This window comes from Sylvia atricapilla, chromosome W (assembly GCF_009819655.1).
Source record: "Sylvia atricapilla isolate bSylAtr1 chromosome W, bSylAtr1.pri, whole genome shotgun sequence".
In the NCBI taxonomy this organism is placed as follows: Eukaryota; Metazoa; Chordata; class Aves; order Passeriformes; family Sylviidae; genus Sylvia; species Sylvia atricapilla.
In genome coordinates this window covers 15,338,952-15,363,751 of record NC_089173.1, presented here as the reverse complement: position 1 = coordinate 15,363,751, position 24,800 = coordinate 15,338,952, and the positions used below count along the sequence as shown (strand labels likewise).

At 42.9% G+C, this 24,800-nt stretch overlaps 1 protein-coding gene across 1 annotated transcript in view; it reads left to right on the top strand.

Moving 5' to 3' along the window:
* LOC136373347 (ribosomal protein S6 kinase alpha-6-like) overlaps positions 1-956 on the top strand; it is a 47,619-nt gene extending 46,663 nt beyond the window's left edge. The window contains 1 exon segment of the mRNA XM_066338248.1: positions 234-956. Within this exon segment, the coding sequence (XP_066194345.1) occupies positions 234-359 (126 nt within the window). The 3' untranslated portion in view covers positions 360-956.
* The last annotated feature ends 23,844 nt before the right edge of the window (positions 957-24,800 follow it).

Here is a 24,800-nt window from a genome sequence, read left to right as displayed (position 1 = left end):
AGGGATACAAAAGAAAGAGAAAGAAGTGTCAGACACCCATGCATAGACATTGGAAGGAGTCAACAACAGATGTTTTTTTTCCCCTAACAAACTTTAGAGAATTCACATGACCTGGCATAAGTCTTGTTTGGTTTTAATGGAGTTAGTAGAGTAATTAATGTTTAATTGCTTTATTTTTTGATTAAAACTTCTATATATATATGAATTGTTATTATGTATTTATTTTTTTTTAGGGAGCCATGGCTGCTACATATTCTGCACTGAATCACAAGACATTTCAGCCAGTGCTGGAGCCTGTGGCAGCCTCCAGTTTAGCTCAGCGACGGAGCATGAAAAAGCTCACGTCCACAGACTTATAGATCCACTGGGACACCTGTGCAGACACAAGCAAGGGGGAAATCCAGCAAGCGGCTCTATTTTGCCTGACCTGTGATCAAAAGGCATCTATGGTTTCCTGCTACACTACTTGAATTCTGTAAAAGTCCTTTTTTTAAAAAGAAAAAAAAAAAATCCACAGGTTCATACTGTGTTTGTTTTACAGGCCGTATCTGTTAAGTTAATTTAAACATAAGGTACACCATAATGGATTTCTCTACACTGTCCTTTGAGATCTGTTGCAGATATTCTTTCACATTCTGTATAGTTTTGCTGGGTTCAGTTAAAAAAAATGGTTTAGGGGACCGTTGCAAATGACCAAGTTGTACATGAAGTGTCAGTGTGAGTTTTCTTGCTTCACACCTTTTGACCCTGCTGTGAAGGGCAAATTCTTCATTTTGTAATTGGGCACTTCATTGATTCTATTCAATTCCTTACCCTTGTCCATGACTATTATGCAGAGTTGAGCAATGTGATGTGCCAGAGTTAATTCATCACTGTTGATTTGGTAGGTCTGTGTTTGCATGGTGCCAGTAACTGAGAAGTTTTTGTGGAAATACAAACCAAAGGGATGTACAAGATCCTGCACTTGAATTTGATCTCTTGTAACCCAAAAGAAATGCAGGTTATGGCCTCTAACAGAAAAATGAACACTTCCGGTTGTTAGCACAAGTTGTCCTGCACTGAGCTGGAGAAAGTCAATATGTGCATAAACTGTCAAAATTCAGGCTCTCAGAAACATTGGTGCCACTTCAAAACAACATCATGCAGCTCAATCCTTTGTTATTTATATTTCCCATCCATTAATACAACTACTGTGTTATTTTCCTCAGCAGTCTTTCCACTAAATACACCCAATATTAGGTTTGTTTGGCATATGAGACAAACTGGCACTTTAATATAACAAACTTCGCACTTGGGGTTGATTTTTTATTTATTTGATTTTATTTTTAATATAAAGTTGCTTCTCTCTGACTCTCTTGCCGCATGTACAAATATTACAGAACAGAAATGCAAAATTCTCTTTGCCTAACTGTAGGGGTAGATTGGGAAAATAAATAAGCCTTGCTGTGTGCCCAGATAAGGGAATTCTGACCAAGAAATTTCAGTTAGGGCCAAATTCCTTTCAGCATTCTGTGGCCAGCACTTGCCCTCTCTGTCTGGTGTTAGGACTTCAGCTGTTCCTAAATGCTCTGGTGGAGAGGGAATTCATTTCAGGGCCAGAATTACCTTGGGATTTTCTGACTCAAAACCAATACTAACTGCTGGTAGTTCGTTCAGAGATACACTTAAAAGTATTTTCAAAAGTTGTAAACACTGAGCAATTGTAGTGGCATAGTGACATTTAAATATTAAATATATTAGTGACATTAGACTGTGAAGTGACCAAAACTCAAATGTAGTTCATACTCATTTGTCATCATTGAATTTTCAAATGCAAGACCCCAGGGCTGACAGAAATCAGTGTTTTGAGACAGAAGAAAAAAAAAAAAATTCCAGGAGAATTCTGGCCCAAGCACTAGGAGTGGTGATGATAACTCAGATCTCACAAGGGGTGTTGGCTGGTTTTTGCTTATACCTGTGAAGGACTTGGTGGTGTTGGAAGTACTTTTAGATAAGTTGCTTTCTTCTGTTGTGGTGGGGGAAAATGGGCATTATCTGGCCAAATAGTTAGGTAACGAATATATGTAGATTTGAGACTTAATGATATAGCAAACATAGGTGTGCTCTTTGTATCATGCAGGACATCCCCCAGATGGAATTTCTTGAGTGTTTGATAGATATTGGAAGCTTTAGGGGCCATTTGTGCCTAGTTTTGAGGTGCCTGTTTGAAATGCTTGAAAGCTTATCAAAGAACGCAACTGCTTCCTGGAAAGCTCCTTGTTTAATACAAAATCTGCCCCTTTTGCAGCTGCTTCATCCTCTTTTTCCTTATTGAAGATTTTTTCCAGCAAGAATGCCTGGGAACCTCTTGTCTACACTCTGTCAGGGTCATTTTTATGTAAATTTAAAAATGACTGCCAGAAGAATTTGAATTCACTCAAAAAAACAAGGGCAAAAGTGGTGGAAATTAAACTCCCGTCCCCAGGTCTAGATGTAATGTGGTTTGAAATGTAGTCCTAAAATTTATGTTGGGGATAAGAGGTAATACAAGGCATGGAATACAATGAAAATGTCAAACTTAAATTGTCTTCAGCTTTCTTGTAAGGCAGCACCTGGTCTTTAATGGCTTTACCCATGAGTAATTTAACAGTGTTTCTGTTGGTATTTTCTTTTAGCTTTCTTAGAAGCACCATAGTATAAGCACCTTAAAAGCATTTTGCACAAGAGCAGTTGGAAGCAGCTGAAGGGACTCAAGTTGTTCTTGATGTGCAGTGCAAAGGTGGTGAGAGGAAAAGAACACAAGGTGGATGTTCTGATTCATTGCAGAGTATTTAAAACATCTCCTGTAAAGTTATCCCTGTTTTATATCACTGCTAACCTTTAGTGCAAGTGGTACTCCAGGGGTAAAAGCAACGTTTCAGTGAGTGCAACATTACAAAGTTGTCTTATTGTGGAGAAAACATATGGATGTGTTATATCTGACAGGCCAATGCACCCTGGTATGCCAATTATAATCCTTATTTTGGGGGAAAAGTTCTCTTGCTCTGACTATTTCAGCATATCTGTCTTGGAAATACTTGGGATATGCAGGAACAGGAAAAAGTTCACTTGCCGTTTACTTTTACTGTATTTAATGATCATCTTTGTGAGGCTCCTTTGGGAATTCCTCACCTGTTTCTCATCCCTTTCTTTCCCAACTTAAGTTTTGATATCTAAAAGTAGTATGGTCTGTTCATGAGCTGTCAGTTAAAGGTTTGAGATGGAATAGCAGGTGGGAAACGGGAAAGTGCTCTGGCTGCAGTGAAAGGTTGGTGGAAATTATTTCAAATCATCTGGGCACAGTTCAAGTTTACAAACTGGTGATGTTCTTACTGCCTTGCTTAGAAAAAAAGCCAAATTTTTACAAAGGCTCATAATTACACAGAAGTAGGCATTCAGACTAAAGCAATTTCCACAGAACTAAATCTTTAATGATAGAATATTTTGGCTGTGGCTTCCTGCCAAAGAAGCTCCTGCTCTGGTGTTTGGTGATGATCATTCTCAGTAAGATCCAGCTTTGGTGCACACAGAAAGCAGATTCCCACTGGAGCTGGAGTGGGCTCATGACTTCTTTTGCTGTTCTTTCACCCCAGGATATCTTAATTTGTACCTTCAGTTATCCTTTGGATCTAAAGTGAGGAACTCTGTTGTATTCCTGTTCCATATCCACAAATTGCAGTGGCACCATGGTGAGCCCATGGTGGGGTCACAAGGCTCTTCCTGAGAGCTTTCCTGGTTGGGTCCAGTCAAGCCACTGATCTGTGGCTTGTGTGGTTTTCTTCTTTTTCCCATTGTGCTCAAAATCAGTGAATTCCCCTTGCTCATGCCAGGAGATGCAGGGAGCTGATCTTGCTGTTCATTTGAGGCCTCTGTTGTTTGAATGTTCTTGCAGCCAGAAAAGGCATACAAACCTCACCCAAGTCAGTCATGCTGAGCATGAATTCTATCTTCCGTGTTTTAATACCTTTTCCAAAGCTGATCTTCAGCTGTCCAATAGTTAAAATAACCTCTAGCAAACTTCAAGATTTCCTTGCAATCTACTTAGAGATTGGTCTGTATAGCTGTGTGCAATTAATTACACAAGGTTATAATAATTCTTCTGGTTTGTGTCAGTGAAATTAGGCTAAAACATCAATGCAAACAGAGGGTTTTATTTATTTCTGTAGCACTTAAACTTTTCAGTCTTACCCAGAACTAAAAGTTTGCAAATATTTGTGGGAGGGGAGAGAGGACCAGGTTTTTCTTTCTCAAAGTTTTCAGAAAGTTTCTGAGACTGTGATCATAATAGAGTCCTTATGTAATCCTATAGGAGCTCTGTAGGGTTAAAACCATAAAATTCTTCTTAAAAGTTTGTTCCAAAGCTCTTTTAGGTGTGCACTGATAGCTGTTGGTAACACCCCTGCACTTCATTCATACCACACCAGCCTTCTGCATCAACATCTCTGTCCCTGCTCCAGTTATTTTTTTTAAATATTTGCTCCTCCAAATGCTACTGTTCCTTGGGAATAGAAGAATGAATACAAATTTGAAAAACCCCACCCTTAATGTATGGCTGAAGCTGATTGAGTATTGTAATAATTTGCATAATTAGAAAGTCCCCCACAAAATCATCAGCAACTGATTTTCTTGAGATTTTTCCTGTGTAAAGAAAGCAAACTTTCTCTGAAAGCTTTAAAAGATACTTAATTGATTATATCTCTTAATTATTAATTTTTGGGCAATAGTTTATTACCAGTAGTGAGTTTGAATAACCCTGAATCCTCTTGTGGGGTTTTTCACATGAGGACTGAGGACACTGGAGGTGGATCTACTTTGCAGGACCAAGTGTTCAGGTTTGGGTGTTTTGCATTAAGCTTTTGAGCAGTGTTTGCTAATTAATTAATTGCATCGTCATAACATCCCAAGCACTTTGGCATCTTCCACTGATGCTCTGGTTAGAGCTGAAACTCTCCTGGCACGTGGCTAAATCTCCATAAAGGGCATTAATTGAGAACAGTGTGCAATGAATTCCATGCTCTCTGAGGTACTTCAAAGATTAAACTCTACACAAGGTCCCCGTTATCAGATATTGTAGCTGTCATTTCTTTCTCTTAAGCATATTGTGAATTTTGTATCATACTGTATTTATTTCATATAATTTTAAAAGAAATGTTTTCTTTAAAGCTCTGTATATATTGACATTAAAGTTTGCATTGTACTATGTTCTCTTCTTGCAAGGCTGGGTCTGGCAGTGCAGTGGTGTTTCTCTTGGCACTGCTGCCTTCAATTACAACACACCAAAGACAACCTCAAAATTGTATTTATTTTTTTCAAACTCCCTGAATAATCATAAAGGTACAGTTAATTAGCTGGCAGTTCCTTGAGTACTAGAATAAAAGGGTTGCAAATTCCTAACATTTGGTAATTGACAGAAATCCATCACTTCTGCTTTGAAAGTTTGCTTGCTTCTGTTTTTCAAATGAATATAAAATACAATGAGCAAGTATTCCTAAATTAAATGTATATGAATTATTTCATAAACGTTGCCAAAAATCTCACAAGCAGCAAGAGCTATTTATAAATTTATATTCAGTCAAGTGTTTTATGCCACACTTGCAGCAGAACAGACATTCAGTGGTAGGATTGTGTTACCTCAGGATGAGGTCATCTACCTCTGTATTTTTAAGTACCTATTAAATTTGACTCCATATATTAAGAGGAAATAATTTCTTGCAAAGATCTGATCCTTTGAAAATAGACACTTGCATTACAAGTGGCAGGAATGACATTAAAAACTGGGTTTAAAATCCTCCTGAGGTATTTGGTGACTGCTGGTGCTGTTGATATTCACAGTGGTTTATAAATACTTTGGTTTTTTTTGAATGCACAGGAAGATTTTCCCACCTTTGCCTCAGGTCCATCTCCCAGGTGCTGTTTGCTCACACAAGACACTGCTTTTACCAGCACTGGTGGCAGAAGGGAGAGACTGGAGCTACAGAGGAGGCAGCAGGTGCAAGTTTCCCAGACTGTGATGATTTGTTTGGTTTCATTCAAGATAGGCAGGAAAAATGAATCAAAATGGACAAAACCATTAAAATATTTTTTTAAGCCCTGAGTCTCAGGTATTGAGATCTGCAGGCTTGGTGAAGGTGTTGCTGGGTGGGAGGAGACAAGAAATGGATTAAAAGCCAACCTTGCTGAATTTTTTGAGAAACCCATGACAGGGATGAGCCAAGTGTTAAAAAAGAGACTCCAGAATGTGCCTTAATTGCATCCTGCTCTTTGTTTTCCTGCAAATTTTGGTTCTCAGGAGCTGTTTCCCCCATGATTCATCTCTGAAGCTTTATGGCTGTAAGAGGCACATTCCCACGTCTCTTTTGTGTTTTTATGGGGTGCAAAATGTTTTCAGGTAAAGATGTTCCCACCTTTACTTGCCCCAGCAGTAGCAGGAAGAGGGAGCAGGTGTGTGCTGGTAGTTTTGCCAAACTGTGGATTTAACTGCATTTATTTTAACTTCTATTTAACAATTTCCCTCCAGAACCTCTGGGGAACTTCTCTCAGAGGCTGGGGTTTGGTGTGGGCCTCTTGAAAGACTCAGGAAGCTTTTGGCAGAGGTGAGGTCAGTTCTGCACTCCCTTAAGGCACTTTTTGGGCAGGGGCTCCCTCACAGCTCCTTCCTCTTGGGGTCGTTTGCATTTCCAGCCTTGGAGCAAATATTTAACTCTCCAGAGCTGTTTTGGGGCCTGCTCTTTGATTTTTTGGCATGCGGTGTTCTACCCCAGAGCAATTCTGTACCAAGCTGTGTTTAAACAAGAAGTGTAATGCCCTAATGCTGACTGATTGTGCAGATTCCTTTATTCCTGAACCAGGTGCATTTTGGGCTCTTGTGGCCCTCATCATCCATGTTTGTGTGCTGGTCTCTGTAGGGATGGCTGGAATTACAAAGGGAGGGATATCTTAATTTAAGGGGGTTATTGCTTCTTAAGGCTTTTGTGGGGGAATCAGTATAATTTTGATGGGCTTGTGCCTGTCCCATCCCTGGTAGTGTCCAAGGCCAAGTTGGACAGGGCTGGGAACAACGTGGGATCGGGGAAGTGTCCCTGCCCTAGCAGGGGGTGGAAAGAAATGGGCTTTAAGGTCCCTTCCCATTTTATTGAGTCACAAATCTTTTTTCATGGTAATTGCAGTTACGGAGTGCTGGTCCAGGCTCTGTGTATCCCTAACCTGGCAGCTGGCTGTGCCGAAAGCCTTGTTTGGAGGTCTTGGCACTAAACTGAAAGTTGATCTCTTAGCAAGGCGTTAGAAACAGGTATTGTGTCACCGTCTGCTCGTTTGGGGATGAATTTAGTCGTTCTATGGGCGAGAAAGCGGCGAGGAGCAGGGATGAGGAACAGCGTGGGGAAAGGGGGATGCAATTCTTTATTGCTCTTCTCTAGGGGAACGGGTACCGGGGTGGTTACGGGGTCACAGTCACCCCAAATCCGCTCGGGATGCTGGCTGACCCTGCTGTGCTGGTCCTGGTATTTACTGTCCCGGGGAATGTGCAGGTCCCGTGCCGGCGTTCCCGGTGTTTGCCGTGCCCGCTCGGGGCAGGTCCCGGCGCATCCGCTGCGCTCCTCGCAGCACCCAGGAGATGAAGGCAGCGCCCCGCAAGCCGCCCCCGATCCTTCCCGCCGGGATTGATCCCTGCTGGAAACCTCCAGGGGTCAGCGCGGCTGAAGGATGCACGGCCGAGAATTGCAGTTCGGTTGCACTATTGGAATTAGTTTGTGTTTTGTTATTTTATTTATTTCTTTCTCCTTCTCGAGAATGTCTTGTTCTCCTGGTTCTCGTTTTCCTGCCTGTGGGATGTGGCTGTGTGATCCCTTCATGTCCATATCCCAAAGAATTTAATAGAACAGCTTCGTATCTGCTGCTCCAGAAGCAAATCTTGCTGCTCTTAGCTGAGGGGCAGAGAAGCAGCGCCGGCAGGACCAACCTTGGAGCATCTCCCTTAACCCAGAGGTGACACCTTGGCAAGGATTTCCCCATCCTGGGAAATGTGGAGGAGCAGCAATAATGGAATCATAGATTATCCTAAACTAGGAGGGATCCACGTGGATCTCTGAGTCCAACTCCTATCCCTACACAGACCCCTGTGCCCTGGAGCATTGTCCAAACTCTCCTGGGGCTTTGGCAGGGTTTGGGCTGGAAGCATTCCTGGGGGAGCTGTTCCATCCAGGAGGGAGAAGCGTGGCAGGGCCAGGGCAGCACACGGATCCGCACGGGAACATCTGGGCAGTGTTTGGATACGGAACTTCCCCCTTGCAGCTCTTCCTCTGCTCTTCCTGAGCAGCTGGAATTGGTGCAGCCAAGCACAAAAACTTCTGATTTGGAAACAGCAGCACGAGGCAAATCTGGAAGTTTCTGATCTAGGGCAAAAACCTTGAAATGCAGATTTTTGAGGTAAATAGAAATATTTTAGATCCAAGAAGAGACCAGATGTATGTATTTAGTGATTTTTTAAAGCTATTAAACCACCTAGGAAAGGTGATTTAAACACCTGTATGCTTATAAACAACTTTGTGCACGTTTACTGTTTTCATAAGGAAATTTATTGCAATTTAAAATCCTCTGATACTCCATGGTTCAGCATCTGGAGTAAACTGTATGATAGAAAACCTCATTAAATTCTGATAGTAAGACAATAATTTAGGAATAAAAATTAGTTAAGATCTTGTTTTGCCAGGTTAGAAAATCACATTATGATAAAGCTGAAGGTGTTCCTGCTCGTGGCAGGGGGGTTGGACTAAATGGGTTTTAAAGGTCCCTTCCAACCCAAAAGAAGAGATTTCCTGTTGCTGCTCAGGCTCCTGCTGCAGAGGAGGGAGCAGAAAATGAACCTCAAGTTAATTAACAGCTCCAGCTGCTAATTCCCCCTGCACCAGATCAGGAAGAGTAGCCTTGCTCATTCCCTATGCCCCATGGAAAATGATCAAACTCCAAAATAGCTGAAAGAATTAATTTAAATGAGCTGGGAGTGCTTGTCAGGGAGGGAATAAGGGCAGATTTGAGGAAATTCGTAACATAACTCAAAGTTCCCAGCAAACTCCTGGCAAAGGCAATGTAAACTTGGTTTCAAATTAATTATTGCAAATAAACATTTGAAATGCTACAGGCCAAATTAATATTTCAGAATTCTTTACTGTTTATTACTGTGCTTAATTTTCTTACTTAGATATAATTTGGGCCTACGGCTGTTGAAAATTTAATTTTTGAGGTAGTTTAATGAATTATAAAACATGTTTTAAACAGAAATGAATAGCTAATAAATGCCAAAAGTGATTAATTTTTTGAAATGTGATAAGGCCTTTGTATTTAATTTTTAAAAATTGCCCTAAATTGTTGGAAAGTAAAGAAGAAGAAAATACAAAGTGGATCAATTGAAGTCTGGAGCAATTTACTAAATCACAAATAGTTTTCCCTTTGCTGTGACCATGTGTTCTTCCATGAGTTTCCAATCCTTCCACGAGTCTCCAATCCATTTTTTGTGTCCTTTAGACAAGGTGGTGACAAAAATATGCTCTGAAGACACCTTGCTTTGAACCCAAACTCCCTGGACTAGCAACACTTTAAGCTATTAAAAATTGATATATCCAAGCTTTTCCTGGGATAATACAACATCAAAGGTACATTTTTTAAATAAGCCCATGACTTTCTGATTATTTAAATATATTTGGGTTTCTTTAAGTGAAAATGAAATTGTGAGAATGTGGTTTTCATACTTTAGGTTAGCTTTTAATATAAATTTTGAAACTGTGTAAAATTCCACGAGGTGGGATTTATGTGCACAGCTCCCTGCACAGTGGGGTGGCAATACCTGCCATTAATTTTTTGTGGCTTGAAACTGAGCTTGATTTTGATGCTTTCATCCCAAGGGAAGAGACATTTTCTCAAGTCAGCCCAGTGGTAATTGTTTGAAGTTGAGAGTTAATTCTATGAAATTCCCCATGAATCAATTGTGTGCTGCCAATGATTTATGCCCCAGCACAAGCCTCCAAACATCCTTACAAATTATCTAGGGCTAAGAAGGGTTTTTTTGCTGCCAGTGACACTTTGGAGACTGTTCAGCAAAAGTGTTTTCCAACAGCTCCTGTTGAGGAAACTCCTGCAGAGCAGTGGGGTCAACAAAACAGAAATTCCTTCCAAATTTCTCTTTTTTTGGGAGTGCACCAATGCATGAACCTCCCAGCATCTCTTCAACACAGAGCAACCTCTGAGCAGAGCTGGGTTTACACCTCACAGCCCCTGTTCCTCCTCAGGAGAAGACACAAAACCTGGGAAAACCAAAAAGGTGAGATGTGACCTGAGTGTCCCTGCTCCTTGACAAGGTGGGAGTTCACAAGGAGAGAAACGTTATTTGGAATGCAGGGATAAAAGGCCAGATGGAATTCACTAATTGGAGGAGACTAGAAAGGGAGATTTAAAACAAAACAACAAAAAACATCTTAAAGGCTTAGAGGATAAAGTTATTCTAAAAAGCATAATCAGGAAAGAAACACTAGAAAATCTCTACCTGTGAAATTTTTGCATTTTTGGCAAGTTTCTTTATTTACCCTGCTGTATTTCTCACGTATTTTCTAAGCTAGGATTTATAGAAACCTGATTAAGTCCAAATTTTTTTTCTCTGAGCTTTGAAATTTCCTAAGTTCTCTTTACTTTGAAATTATTTTTATTTGGAGCCTTTTGAATGCTGGAATCGATTTCTGTTTATTTTCCTATTAATGAAACCGTTCATCCAAGAAAACTTTGGAGAAGAGAGATCTAATTTACAGCCCTACCCCAGTGAAAAGAAATCAGGCAAACAATCAGCTGGACCATCCAAAGGATTATTACTATTGCATCGTAAGCTGATAAGAAAAAGTCTATGGGGAAATAGCTGGAAATGTAATAACTTAATCCTAAATATCAGGAAAACAAAGCAAATTACTGAATATAACATAAAAATGGAGAATGGAGCAGAGGCAGGTGCTCACCTGGGATGTCTGTTTTAGGCAGGCAGAAAGCTTTTGTTTGGCAGCAATTTCAGGCGGAAGGTGGCCGGTATGGCACTCAGGTTGCTGGTTTATTGGGAAAAAGCTCTTGTTTTAGTGCCTGGATGGTGTGGGACTTGCATATGATGTGCTGGAAGGCAAGGGGGGTGATAATATCCTAAAGGTGAGGTTGAGTTGTGTTTGCTGCGGCAAGTGCTGAGTTTCTGGCTGAACTAAGGTTGACACTTTCATAGAGAAATTCTCTTCATTTTGAATATTTCAAATGCCAGAATATCAAGGATCCTGCTCACTCTTTGTTAGTACAAACCATTATCCTTTAGAAAGGTTCATGTTTCCATCTGGGCTGTTTTGTAGGGATGTCAGGAATTGTGTAAGCACATCACAGCTGACCTAAGAGTTGATTTAATTATTTATTGCCTTTAACCAGCGTTTTCATCCCCCCCTTTAATTAGTTCTGCCAAAAATGGCTTCCCTTTCTGGCTAATCTTGGAGGAGGCATGTGAAGCTGAATCCATGAGTTCATTTTAGGGGGGAGGAGGAGCTGGATGCAGCCTCCGAGAGGGCGACAGCCGGGGATGGTCCAGGCATGCTCAGTTTTTGCCAGTTATGGAAGCAGCCACAGATTGGAAGGTGTGGTGGTTTAGCATGAATGTGAAAAGGTTTTTTTCCTAAAGAAGTTCTAGCATGGATTGTGATTGACAGCTTGGCTGACGAATGGGAGTGTTTCTACATCTCTGGAAACACAGTCTTGAATCACAAATCCCAAGTGACTCATCCTTTCCTTTTCCAGCCGGCAAAGAAGTAACATCACCTCCGTGAGTCAGGGTTCGGGCTGGGCCCCCCAGGGCCAGGCCTGCCGGGCCTTGGGGGGGGACACTGCCTGTGGGAGAGCAGTTGAGGCTGGCTGTGTCCCCTCTGTCCCCTCTGCCTGGCTCCTCCGATGGGGAGAGGAGGAGGAGGACTGCAAATCAGCAGTGCTGGCCCTGTGCCAGGACCACAGTGGCCGTGCTCTGGGCCTTGGTTGCCAGAGCCACTGGTCCGAAGGAGGAGAGACTTTTTAAGAACCTTTTTCCGGAGCTCCAGGGAGCTGATCCAAGTTTGAGTTGCTTTAGATCTGACCAGGGGTGGAGGAGGGTTCGTCCATCAGCGTTCCTGAGCAGCTCCCTCTCTCTCTTCCTCCCGGAAGTTCCGGGAATCTGCTGGAGAGAAAAAAAAAGACTCTGGGCAAAGACTTTAACCCTTTTTCTTCCTCCATAGAAGACAGATTGATTTGAAATGTAGAGAGACAGCATTGAGACAAAGTCAGGGAAAGGACTGAGAAAAACTATTAGAAGATGGGATGGAGGAAGTGGACATTTTTGATTGGACTTCTCTAGATGTGAAGTATGGGGAAATGGACTGTTTTTGTAATATCCTAATGCTGCTTGGGGGAATGCAAGTTCTAGCCAAAGGGTTGTGTGTATTGATTTGCATGGGTTTTAACTGAGAATTTTGAATAGAGTATGTCCCCCGCTCTTGGGAAAGAACAAGGAAATCTCTATTTCTTTTGAGATAGAGGTGATTTTAGAGATGGAAGAGAATCCCTGTTTTGTACTAGAAAAGCATTCTTAAAACAATACCCCAAACATGCAGAGGCCCATAAACAACTTGGAAAACTGTTATATGGGTGGGACTGCACAGAATCTGCAGAAATTCTGGGAAGTTGCAGATCTGTGGCCTTGAAAGCCACCAGACCTTTTCTTGTGGCGTGTTCTCCATAACCCTAGAGAGGCTCCTCTCCCAAGGTGATGTAGGGTTGTGTTTAAATGGTGGCAACTGACTGAAAATCATGGTTTTCTCTCTGTGGTGAGTGGGAAAGTGAACATTTTGGGGGGGGTGGGGGGACATTGTTTGAATGTCTCATTTTTTTCTTTAGTGTATATTAATAAAATCTATCTGGTTTTACTTTTAAGTTGTGCCTGTTTTGCCTTTTTCTCCCCAAGTCCTATCTCCCAGTTGATAAATGAAGTTTGGAGAATGTAAAACCACGACAGAAGGGCAGGACTGTGCCCAGATTTTGGGCAGCTGGGGGTATTTTGGAGTCTCTTCACTGTGGATCAGTGAGGGATGCTGGCAGAAGTGCTTGTCTTAGGATCATGTGGCACCGCATCGATCTCTGCTCAGTTCTTCTGCACCTTCCTCTGCAGCCAGCCCGGCGGTGGGAACGGAGCCAGCAGGATGAAGGAAAGCTGCCCATAGTAGGGATGTCAGGAAAACCTCCTCCCTGCCCACTGCCTGCCTGTGCAGAGCAATTATTCATGCTGGAGACTCAATGCTAGGAGACATGGGCTTGGGCAGAGGGAATGTCTACCACAGGTAGGACGAGATCATTGTGCTACAAGTTGAATGAAAGGCATTTTTTTTTCATAACAAAGATAAGACAGGCAGTGAAAGACACTTTTTTTTCCACGAAGGAAGAAGGCATTATCCTGCTTAAATGATTTAGACAGACTTTATTTTCTTGGAAAGCCATGCGTCTCTTCATGGATCATTGTCTCCAAGCCGAGTTGCTCAGTGAGACCTTTCATCTATGGAAAAGAGACCCAAAGGGACTGAAGGGAGCCTGTGACCTTCCACCACTGCAAGTCTGGAGCCATAGAAATGTTTGTCAGCTTTGAAAAGAAATGGTTGCACTTGAGATTCTTTCCTTGGAAAAATCACTCATTCTGGAGCCACAATGAGGCCCAATTTTAGCACAGATCTGCCAGGACACATGGGTTCCTTTTTCCTTTTAAATAAAATATGGGAGTCAGCTGGGGCATCTGAGCTTTTGGGATATTACAAGGAAAACATTCAGTCTTCTTATTTTTAATTCAGGCAAGGTGAGATTTTTGTGTAATTGGTTTTCTGGAAGCAAAACAAATATGCTTTTAATTTTGGGAGAAAGACAGGGTGACAAATCCTCCATATGACAACTTGGCATGGGGGCCTCTCCTCTGGGGAGCAATTCTTGTGTGCAGAGAGAAATGCCCAGGTTCCAACTCAACCAAAACATGTGGCCACCAGCCCCAAAGTCACTTCTGCACTAATGGAGATGAAATCTGGGCTGATCTGCACCATCACTTGCTCTGGATGAGATGAAACTCTGAGGTTAATGCAAATGTATCTCTTAGCTTACTTCTGATTGTTGTGATCCCACACTGGTCAAAACCAAATTCTCCCTCCTTGAGCTGGGAATTATCCTTTTCTGCTTCTCTCCCCTCCCTTCCCTGTTCTTGATATATATAAAAATAAATGGTGTTGCCCTAGACTGAACTGTAGACTGACACTGTGTGGAGTTCCTGTCTCTAGTAAACAAAATTCCTGTTTGTCACTTGCAACACGCAGTAATTCCTGGTTTGTCAATAACAACACCAAAAAAGTTGTTTTGGTTTGGTTTTTAAGAAATTTTTCTAAAGCAGGACAGCATCTCAAACCTACACACTGTGGTGACCCTGCCCATGGCAGGGAGTTGGAACTTGATGATGTTTTATGAAATGAATGAAATGTAAGAAATTCCCATTTTTGACACAGTCTGTCATTTGTTAAGAAAGTTATGCTGTTTAAAATGTTATGCCAGTTGTACCCTGTCTGTTAAGAAAGTTATGCTGTTTGTACCAAAATTTGTACCCTCAAAACCTTATTCCAAGTTGTATACCCCCTCTAAAACCCCGGGTTCCCTTCCCCTTCCGTCGGGCTAGACTGTCACCATTCCCGCCGGCTCCTCGAACTGCTGGCCCCGCCTAATAGGAAAATCCAAGGACTTCCATGGTGCACCGCTCCAAACCGAAGTGCAGTTGCCGGCAAACGGACCCAAAAGCCGCGACCCAGCACAAAATCCAGATAAAAGGGAGACACTACAACACCGAGAAGACCCTCAGCTACCTAGAGACCGAATTCTGCTTCTGCCACCTCGCCATAACCACAAAGAGACTGGGAAGAAGTGACGCCCCTAGACCACACGAGCCCAGTTGAGTTCCTGGGGATTCCCGCGAGGCCGGAACTCCCGACTCTGCTGCGGGGAGAGCAGCAGATTTGCCTGACACCTGATCCTCAGCGGCGACAGGAGCAGCGGCGGCGCAGGCGACCCCTCGAGTTCCCCCTTGAAAGAGCTGACTAATAGAGGCTTTTCAAAGGAGCAGGTCTCCTGGCCCGTTTATAACAATTTGGGGACTCGTCCGGGATCTAAGCCACGCCCAGAAGAGGACCAGGACGGGAAGGCGCAGCCCGACCCCGGACCTCCTGGACAGCTGGACATCCCAGACCAGAGGACAACACTCGCCAGCCTCATGGGATGCCACTGAGGAGCATCGGTAAGAACAACCGGTGGCGGGAGTGGAGACGAGCGAATGTGGAGTGAATGGGGGGGGGGGGGGGGAGCCGGCAGCTCGGACCCCCCAAAGCAGGAAGCGAGTGAACTGAGAGAGATTGAGGCGTCTCCAGGGGCATAGGCGCCCCTCTCCGAACGTGCGGAAGAGAGAGTGAGTGGCACGTCAAAGACGTGGGTGGCAGAAAAGGCTTGGGCCAATTTCAAGCGTGCAAAAGGGCTCGAGCAGTGTAAAGCACGCACCACACTGGCTGAGGTTATAGCCCGGGGTGTCACAGGAGACTAGCGCTGGCTGGGGTAGCGGCTGGAACCCTAAGGCCAGGTTGCCCAGGCTACTTTCGGGGCTTGTGAGTTGGCACTGGCTGGGGTAACTACCGGGGTGTGGGGAGAGAAAGAGAGCACTGGCTGAGGCTACGGCCCAGAGCGTCTGAGTACCGGCTGTAGTAGCAAAGATAGGCTGCTTTCGGGGTGCTTTAGAGACTGGCTGGGGTAGCTGTCGGGGTGCTGGGATAAAAGAGTCTGCATTGGTCGGGGGTACCCAGAGAAGAGGTATGCTTTCCGGGTGCAGAGGAGTAAGAGTTAGGGGAGTCCCAGAGTGCGAGGGACTTTTAGGTAGGGTGAGTGAGTACATTGCACGCTGTATGTCCAAATCCTGGCAGTAGGTGGTGGCTGGAACCCTGGGCCCTGGATGACCAGCCGCTTACGGGGATTTGCCTGACGTACAGGAGAGAAAAGGAGTGCTGGCTAAGGGGCAGTGGCTGAGGCCCTAAGGGAGGGTCACCAGGCTACCTGTGGAGCATTCCGAGCACTGGCAGGGGTAGTGCCCAAACCCTAAGAGAGGGTCCCTGGGGCTACTTACGAGTGTTCAAAGACTAAGTGAGAGTTAAAATTTGAGTTGCCCGCCTTTAAACTTGTGTGTGTGTAGGGGCACCTTAAAGAAGTTTAGTTAAAACAAGGTCAGATAATTTTGCTTAGTGTTGCCCTGAAATAAAGTTTCTGTCAAAGTAAGAGCACCGTAGTTTTTATTTGAGACCCAGTGAAAATGGGGGCGTACATAAGTAGAGTGGAGCCAGTTGAGGAGAAAAGAGAGAAAAAGATAAGAAATATTCCACCAGACAGTCCACTAGGACAAATGTTAGAACTATGGGAGGTTGATGAGGCCACTAAAAGCTTAGACAGAATCAAGATGATCCATTATTGCATAGAAGCTTGGCCTAACCTAAATTTACCTGCAAAATGGCCATGGTGTGGAACTAGACACCCCTGGATGTGTTCACAATTAACTCAATACTTGAAATCTCGAGGAGATTCAAGTATTGAACAGATACTCTATGCTATCTGTTGGCAAAAACAAGTAGTCAAAAATAAAACAACAAAAATATGTAAGTTACAGCAAGGGAAACAAAGGAATGAAAAGCAGAAGAACCAAAAAGAAGCTAGCCATAATTGGGACCCCTTAGAACATTTGCCTCCTCCTACAGTTTATCCCGAAGTAATCCTCCAACCTCACCTAAAAATCATACCTTCCCAAACTGTAATCCCTGTTCCTTCCCCAGCTTATCCCCCTCCAATTTATAACCCCTCTTACCCTCTGCCATTCCCTAACACTGGTCTAACCTCCTCTCCTTCACCATCCACAATCCCTGCACCCCCTCACAGCTGGGAGTTAGGTCTGGCACCTAACAATGCATCCTGTCAGGCAATAAAAAACCCAGAAAGTTACCCTTACAGTAACACCAGGTCAAAAACCAAACTCTTTCCCCTAAGGGAGGTCCCATTGGGTGGGGCAGTTGGAGGAATAGGGTTTGTCAATACACCTTTAACAGCGTCAGAAGTCAGAAGTTTTAAGAAAGAGCTGGGGAATCTAGTTGAAAACCCAGTGAGAATTGCCAACCAGATTGACCAGGTTTTGGGCCCAAATATTTATACATGGGGAGAACTAAACTCCATCTTAAATATACTCTTCAATCCAGACGAGGTTCGGCTGGTTAGGGCAGCAGGAATGCGCATCTGGGAAAGAGAAAACCGAATGGGCCCCCCCGGTGACCAGAAGTTGCCAATAGCTGACCCAGGGTGGGACTCAAACAGAGGAGAAGAGAGGAGAAATATGGAAGATTATAGAAACCTAATGATAAGAGGTATTAAAGAATCAGTTCCCCGGAGTAGCAACACCAAATTAGGTTTTGACAGGACCCAAGAGAAAGATGAAACCCCAGCAGCCTGGCTGAGCAGGCTCAGACGGAATTTCCAGCAATATTCTAATTTGGATCCAGATAGCCCAGAGGGACAGATATTATTAAAATTACAGTTTGTCACAAAATCCTGGCCAGATATCAGAAGAAAACTTCAAAAGATGGAGGACTGGCAAGACCGAGAAATAAATGAATTATTAAGGGAAGCCCTAAGAGTATACCTTAGGAGAGAAGAAGAAAAAACAAAGGCAAAAACCAGGATTATGGTAGCCGTGGCCAGGGAAAGTGTAAAGGATCTCAGAAAGGATACTAAGGGTGAAGGAAACACAAAATCCTTACCAGGAAAGGTAAGAGGAAGGAACCACCACCTTGGGGTACTCTTCAAAGACCAGGAGAGACCCGAGCCTGTTATTATTGTGGAGAAATAGGACACTTTAAAAAACATTGCAAAAAAATGTCATTTGATGAGACTGTCATGAGGGAACAAGAGGCATTAGAAAAATTATTGAGGAAGGAGGTCAAAGAGGATTGGGGGTGTCATGGGCTCTATGCGTTAGGGGACCCCATGAAACATCAAGAAGGGCCCATAGTAAATTTTGAAGTAGGTCCCCAACATGAAGAGTTTAAATTTTTAGTGAATACTGGTGCAGATAAATCATGTATTAACCGACTTCCAGTTGGAATTGCGATTAGAAGAAAGACTTGTGAAGTCCTAGGAGCAGAAGGGGAGCCTTTCAAGGCTTCAGTTATAGAAAATGTAGAAATTAAAGAAAATTCCAAAAGATGTGTCACTAATTCGATATATCTACCCAAAGTAGACAGTAACCTGCTGGGAAAGGACCTGCAAGTTCAGTTAAGAGTAAGGATTCTTCCTAGAGAAGGAAGAATGGTGCTACAAATCATGAGGCTGACTGTTAGAGACTTAGGGGAAGTCAGGCTAGAGGTCTGGGCTGAGGAGAGAAAATATGGATATTTAGATATCCCACCTATAGAAATAAAAATACAAGAAAAGACACCTCCTATAAGGGTCAGGCAATATCCTATTTCTCTCGAAGGGAAAAAAGGACTAACCCCAATTATAACCCATCTACTCACAGAAGGAATATTAAAACCTTGTATGTCACCCCACAACACTCCTATTCTGGCTGTAAAAAAGGCAGTGCAAAACCTAAGAGAAGAGAACAAAAAGACAATTACCAGGCACCCGGTGGTACAAAACCCCTACCCGCTCCTGAGCAGGATTCCTGGAGAGCAGTCCTGGTTTACTGTAATAGATCTAAGGGATGCTTTTTGGACCTGTCCTTTGGCAGAGGGGGGCCGAGATTGGTTTGCTTTTGAGTGGGAGTGTCCTGAAAGTAAGAGGGCAGCAACTGAGATGGACTCGTCTTCCTCGGGGGTCCACTGAAAGCCCTAACCTCTTCGGGCAAGCCCTAGAAGAGTTACTGAGACAGTTTATCCCTAAAAACGGTGTGCAAATCCTGCAGTATGTAGATGACCTCCTAATGTCGGGGAAAAAGCGGGATGAAGTTAAAGGAACCAGTATTAATCTACTGAATTTTCTGGGGGAAAAAAGGCCTCAAAGTGTCAAAGAACAGACTGCAGTTTGTAGAATCGTGGGTCACCTGCTTCGGACACCTCATTGGGGAAGGGTATAAGAAATTAAGCCCTGAGAGAATCTCAGGTATACTCTCAGTCCCAGCTCCAACCACAAAAATGATACAAGAAAATTATTAAGACTATTTGGTTATTGCAAGCTGTGGAAAAAAAATATTCCCAAAGTATTAAATTTCTATATGAGAAATTAGTCCAACCTGAACCTGTGAAATGGACAGATAGAGATGAAGAACAGTTGAAAGACCTAAAGACAAAATTGTCTTCAGCCCCTGTCCGGAGTCTCCCAGACCTTAAGAAAAAGTTTAACCTATTCATTAACTCCGAAGGGAGAATAGCTTATGGAGTATTAACCCAAGAATGGGGAGGACACAAAAAGCCTGTCGCATATCTTTCCAAACTTCTAGATCCAGTTGCAAGAGGGTGGCCGGCTTGCCTCCAGGCTGTAGCAGCCACAGCTGTTCTTGTAGAGGAAGCACAAAAACTGACACTGCAGGAAAAAATCATTGCACACACACCCCATGATCTCAGGACAGTGTTGAGCCAAAGGGCTCAACAATGGCTGACTGACTCTAGAATTTTAAAATATGAAGTGATTTTAACCGGCACCAGTGATTTAGAGCTAACTACATCAAAAAGTCTAAATCCTGCCCAGTCCCTCTCAGAGGAACCCACACCAAACTTAAAGCACAATTGCATAGAAATCATAGATTTACAAACAAAAGCAAGAGAGGATCTTGAAGATATACCTCTACCATACGGGAGGGTGCTATTTATTGATGAATCATCTAGGCTGACTGAAGGAAAAAGGATATCAGGCTATGCAATAGTCGAAGGTAGAAAAAGAAACAATTTAAAAGTTACAGAAAAAGAAAAACTACCCCCAAACTGGTCTGCCCAGTGTTGTGAAGTCTATGCTCTCAAAAGGAGATTAGATTTATTAGAACAAGACCGAGGTGCAATCTACACAAACTCGCGATATGTATTTTAAATAGTACACACATTTGGAAAGATCTGGGAAAAAAGAAGCTACCTAAATTCAAAAGGGAAAGATCTGATACATAAAGAATTAATTAAATTAATATTAGAATCTCTTACGAAGCCCCAAGAAATAGCAATTGTACATGTCAAAGGATACGAAAAAGGAGACACATTTGAAGGAAGGGGCAACCAAGTAGCTGATCAAGCAGCCAAACTAGCACCTCAAAAGCTGGGAGAACCAATAAAAATTCTTACCTTGAATGATATACCAGCTGACAAAACTAATAAACCAATGTATAATAAAAATGAATTACAAAAAATAAAAAAGTTAGGTTTACACCAAAGGAAGCAGGGGGAATGGCTGACCCCAGATAGAAAGAAATTCCTAAATAAGGCAATAGCTCGAAAAATGCTGGCAGAAATACACAACTTAACTTACTGGGGCACCCAAGAGTTGTGTAATGATTTTCTAAGAGAACATCTATGTGTTGGAATCTATAACCTGACTAGAGCAGTTACTGAAAGATGCCTAATTTGTCAAAAAGTAAATCAAAAAGTAATGAGAAAGCCCACACCAGGGGGAAGACAAATAGCATTAAGACCCTTTCAAAATATGCAAACAAACTTCACAGAAATGCCTCCAGTACAGGGACATAAGCATCTTTTGGTTATAGTTGATCACTTAACGCATTGGGTGGAAGCCTTCCCTACAAAAAGGGAAACAGCACAAGTAGTAATAAAGATACTACTAGAACACATCTTCCCCCGGTATGGACTGGTAAATAACATCGTTTCAGACAGAGGCCCCCACTTTGTAGCACAAATCCTGCATGATATTGTTAAAGCCTTAAAAATGAAATGGCAGTTACATACACCCTGGCATCCTCAAAGCTCAAGAAGAGTTGAGAGAATGAATAAAACCTTCAAAAATGTATTAACTAAATTAATAACAAAAACTGGAATGAATTGGCTAAAATGTCTGCCCCTAGCACTCTTGAAAATCTGAGTTCGACCAAGGTCAGACATAGGGGCTTCACCATACACAACTATCCCGAATAAAAAAAACCATTGCCACTTCCCAGTGACTCTGATACCCCAGCAAAGACTCCCTCCAAATAGACCACCATTAGAGACCCAGACACACTTAAAATAACCTTCAAAAGACAACCAAAGCCCAATTAGAAACAAACAAACAAACAAAAAAAAAAAAAAAAACAACAAAAAACCCGTTGTTCAAAATCTTTCCAAGTTGTTATCAAAAACTGTCATTTAAAAATGTTCTCTGTAAGTTGTTCTAAAATACCATGAAGTGTTAAGCTGTTTTAAAAAAAGTTGTGATAATATCATTACAGATCTCTCATAGGGCACACCACAGAAGGGCTAATCAAAAACTGAAAAAGAAGTGGGAATACACTGAAAGGAACTCCATAAGGCCAGCTAAATACCTTCCCCAACCCAAGAGGCAAGACCAAGTGAGATCGAGACAATGGTTCATACTGGACTCTTGGGAAGACTAATCATAGTCCTATTAATAAACATACACACCATCCCATCTATGACGGGGAGAACCTGCAGTCCCTTATAAGAGTTCACACTCATGTGAATCCCACGTGTTTTGATATAAAGCAGTATTAGATTGCATGAAATGCTGCAACATTTAAGCAGCGCCTGACTGGAAAGTGCCCTATAAGAGAATAGTTTTACTTTAATTAAAAACTCAAACTAAAGAACTAAATAAAAGAATTGATGCGGGCAAAGGCCCGATCAAAGAAATAGAGGGGGGACTGAAATGAATGAAATGTAAGAAATTCCCATTTTTGACACAGTCTGTCATTTGTTAACAAAGTTATGCTGTTTAAAATGTTATGCCAGTTGTAACCTAAGAAAGTTATGCTGTTTGTACCAAAATTTGTACCCTCAAAACCTTATTCCAAGTTGTATACCCACTCTAAAACCCCGGGTTCCCTTCCCCTTCCGTCGGGCTAGACTGTCACCATTCCCGCCGGCTCCTTGAACTGCCGGCCCCGCCTAATAGGAAAATCCAAGGACTTCCATGGTGCACCGCTCCAAACCGAAGTGCAGTTGCCGGCAAACGGACCCAAAAGCCGCGACCCAGCACAAAATCCAGATAAAAGGGAGACACTACAACACCGAGAAGACCCTCAGCTACCTAGAGACCGAATTCTGCTTCTGCCGCCTCGCCATAACCACAAAGAGACTGGGAAGAAGTGAGGCCCCTAGACCACCCGAGCCCAGTTGAGTTCCTGGGGATTCCCGCGAGGCCGGAACTCCCGACTCTGCTGCGGGGAGAGCAGCAGATTCGCCTGACACCTGATCCTCAGCGGCGACAGGAGCGAGAACGGCGACAGGAGCAGCGACGGCGCAGGCGACCCCTCGAGTTCCCCCTTTAAAGAGCTGACTAATAAAGGCTTTTCAAAGGAGCAGGTCTCCTGGCCCGTTTATAACATTTTAGGTCCCCTTCTAACTCTTCCCAATGGTGTTAAAATGACAGGATTACCCTGCGAAGTTCATTTCTCCCATATCACAGGAATACAGATAACAAACAAGATGAGAAAACAGATGATTTAATGCCAGTCTTTATGTTTGTGCTCATTAATTTGCTGTTTATTGGTGAGATTGAAGCAGAGAGGCAATGCTTGGGCTTTTTCTCATCATGCTGAACCCCACTGCTGTCAGGGAAACCCAGCAGGGCTCTGGGGCTCATTGGATTTCCATGCAAGACTGCATCCAGGTAGAACACTGAACCGTTGCCCATGGGATGCCTGATAAATGTATTTGTAAAGAAAATCTGTATGAAAATGGAGGGCATACGCTGCCTTGTAGAGGAGGTTCTTTTCTGTGAGTAATAAAAGCATTTGTTTCCTCTTCCGAAATGGTTATACCTGGTTCGAAATTGCCTTGTGTTGGGGGTTAGGTTTTGTTCCTTTTTACTCTAAAGAATTTTTTCCCCATAAGTTACCAAGGAGACTAAATGTCGTACTTAAGACTATTTAACAAAAAGGAGTGGTCGAAGCTCAGAGGGGGTGGGGGTTTGGGGCAGAGAAAAAGGACAGAGCTTCAGGTAGTCTCACTCTCTGGTTTTCAGCGTTCGGGGAGAAGGCACAGCTGGGTTGGTACTCCTGCTGGAGGATTTCACTGCAGTCCAGTCTTGGGAAATCTGCCATCATCTGCTCGCCCTGGAATTCTGAGCTTCTCTGCTGCCCTGCGAGAGCTGGGCCAGCCCTGCCCTGCCGTCGTGGTTCCATCAGCGCTGCTCGTCTGCTACAGAGTGACCCTGCATCCCTCTGCCCTGCCGGGACACCCTGCCCCTGCCTGCCAGGGACATCCTGCTATCCCAGCTACCAGCTCGAGACTTTTTTTTCCACTGTTCCCAGCTTGGTGCTCTGAGAATCCTACAAAGGCACCGAGACCAAACTGCCCTGGTGGTTTTTTTTTTTTTTGTTTTTTTTTTTTTTTTTTTTTTTGTTTTTGTTTTTTTTTTTTTTTGTGAAGCAAAGTCCTCAAAGTTCTTGGTACTGTTTTTGTTATCAAGGCTGTAGTTGTTTTTGTTTGTTTGTTTGTTTGTTTTGTTATATATTAGTAAAGAACTGCTATTTCTATCCCCAAATCTTTTGCCTAAAAGCTTTTAACTGAAAAAAATATAATTGGAAAAAGACTGGTGGTGGTGGTTTACATTCTCCATTCCAAGGGAAGCTCCAGCTTTCCCTGGCAGATACCTGTCTTCCCAAACCAAGACACCTTGTTTGGTAAGAACATCTTTTACTCATGTTAGTGGTCCATAATGTGAATTCCTCCTAAATCATCACTTTGATATTGATAAATTGGCTAATAATGACTCAAAACCTGTGTGGTGATTCTTGACCTCTGTGAAAGGCAAAATTCAGAGGAAAATTCAGAGCCATCACCATTTGTTTGAAATCAGGCTGTGACCAGAGTGGGGGTTCCACTCAGGGCAATCAGAGCAAGATGAGTGTTACAAGGCAATGGAAAAGAAGTTGATTCTAAACTTTGCTATGTTCAGCATTTTTGTGTAAAAAGGCTCAGAATTTTGCAGAGAAAGCAGACACAGGCTTTTGTTGCAAACTGTAAAGTAATGATTCTTTTTTTTTTCACTGCTGGGTCTTATTTAAACAATATTCACCTACTTAAGATATTAAAATTAATCACTGCTGTTTACATTAGAAAATTGTCCATAATACCTTTGTTTTTTCCCCTGTAGTGGTTTGAAAGCAAAACAAGTGAGAGACTCCAAGTCAGAAATACAATTTAATAGGAAGAAAGGAAAAAAAAAGATGCAATAATACAAAAGACCACTGACAGAGTCAGAATACAACCTGAGCAGGGTGATGGAAGCAGTCCAGGTGAGGTGGTCTTCCCGAAGCAGTGATCCCATAGAAAGGTCTGGTAGCTCTGGTCCTCTGGGAATCCAGTGGGTAAGGGCTACCTGTACTGTCCCAAATCCCAGTTTATATCCAGGTGAGAATGCTTGGCTCCTCCCCGTGGGTGGAGCATCTCACACTGGGATGATGAGTCATACAGGAGGTCCTTGATGGCCCATTAAAGAGAGAGAGCTCCTGGAGGGAGTTACCTATGAGTCATGCACAAGGCATTTGAAGGGCC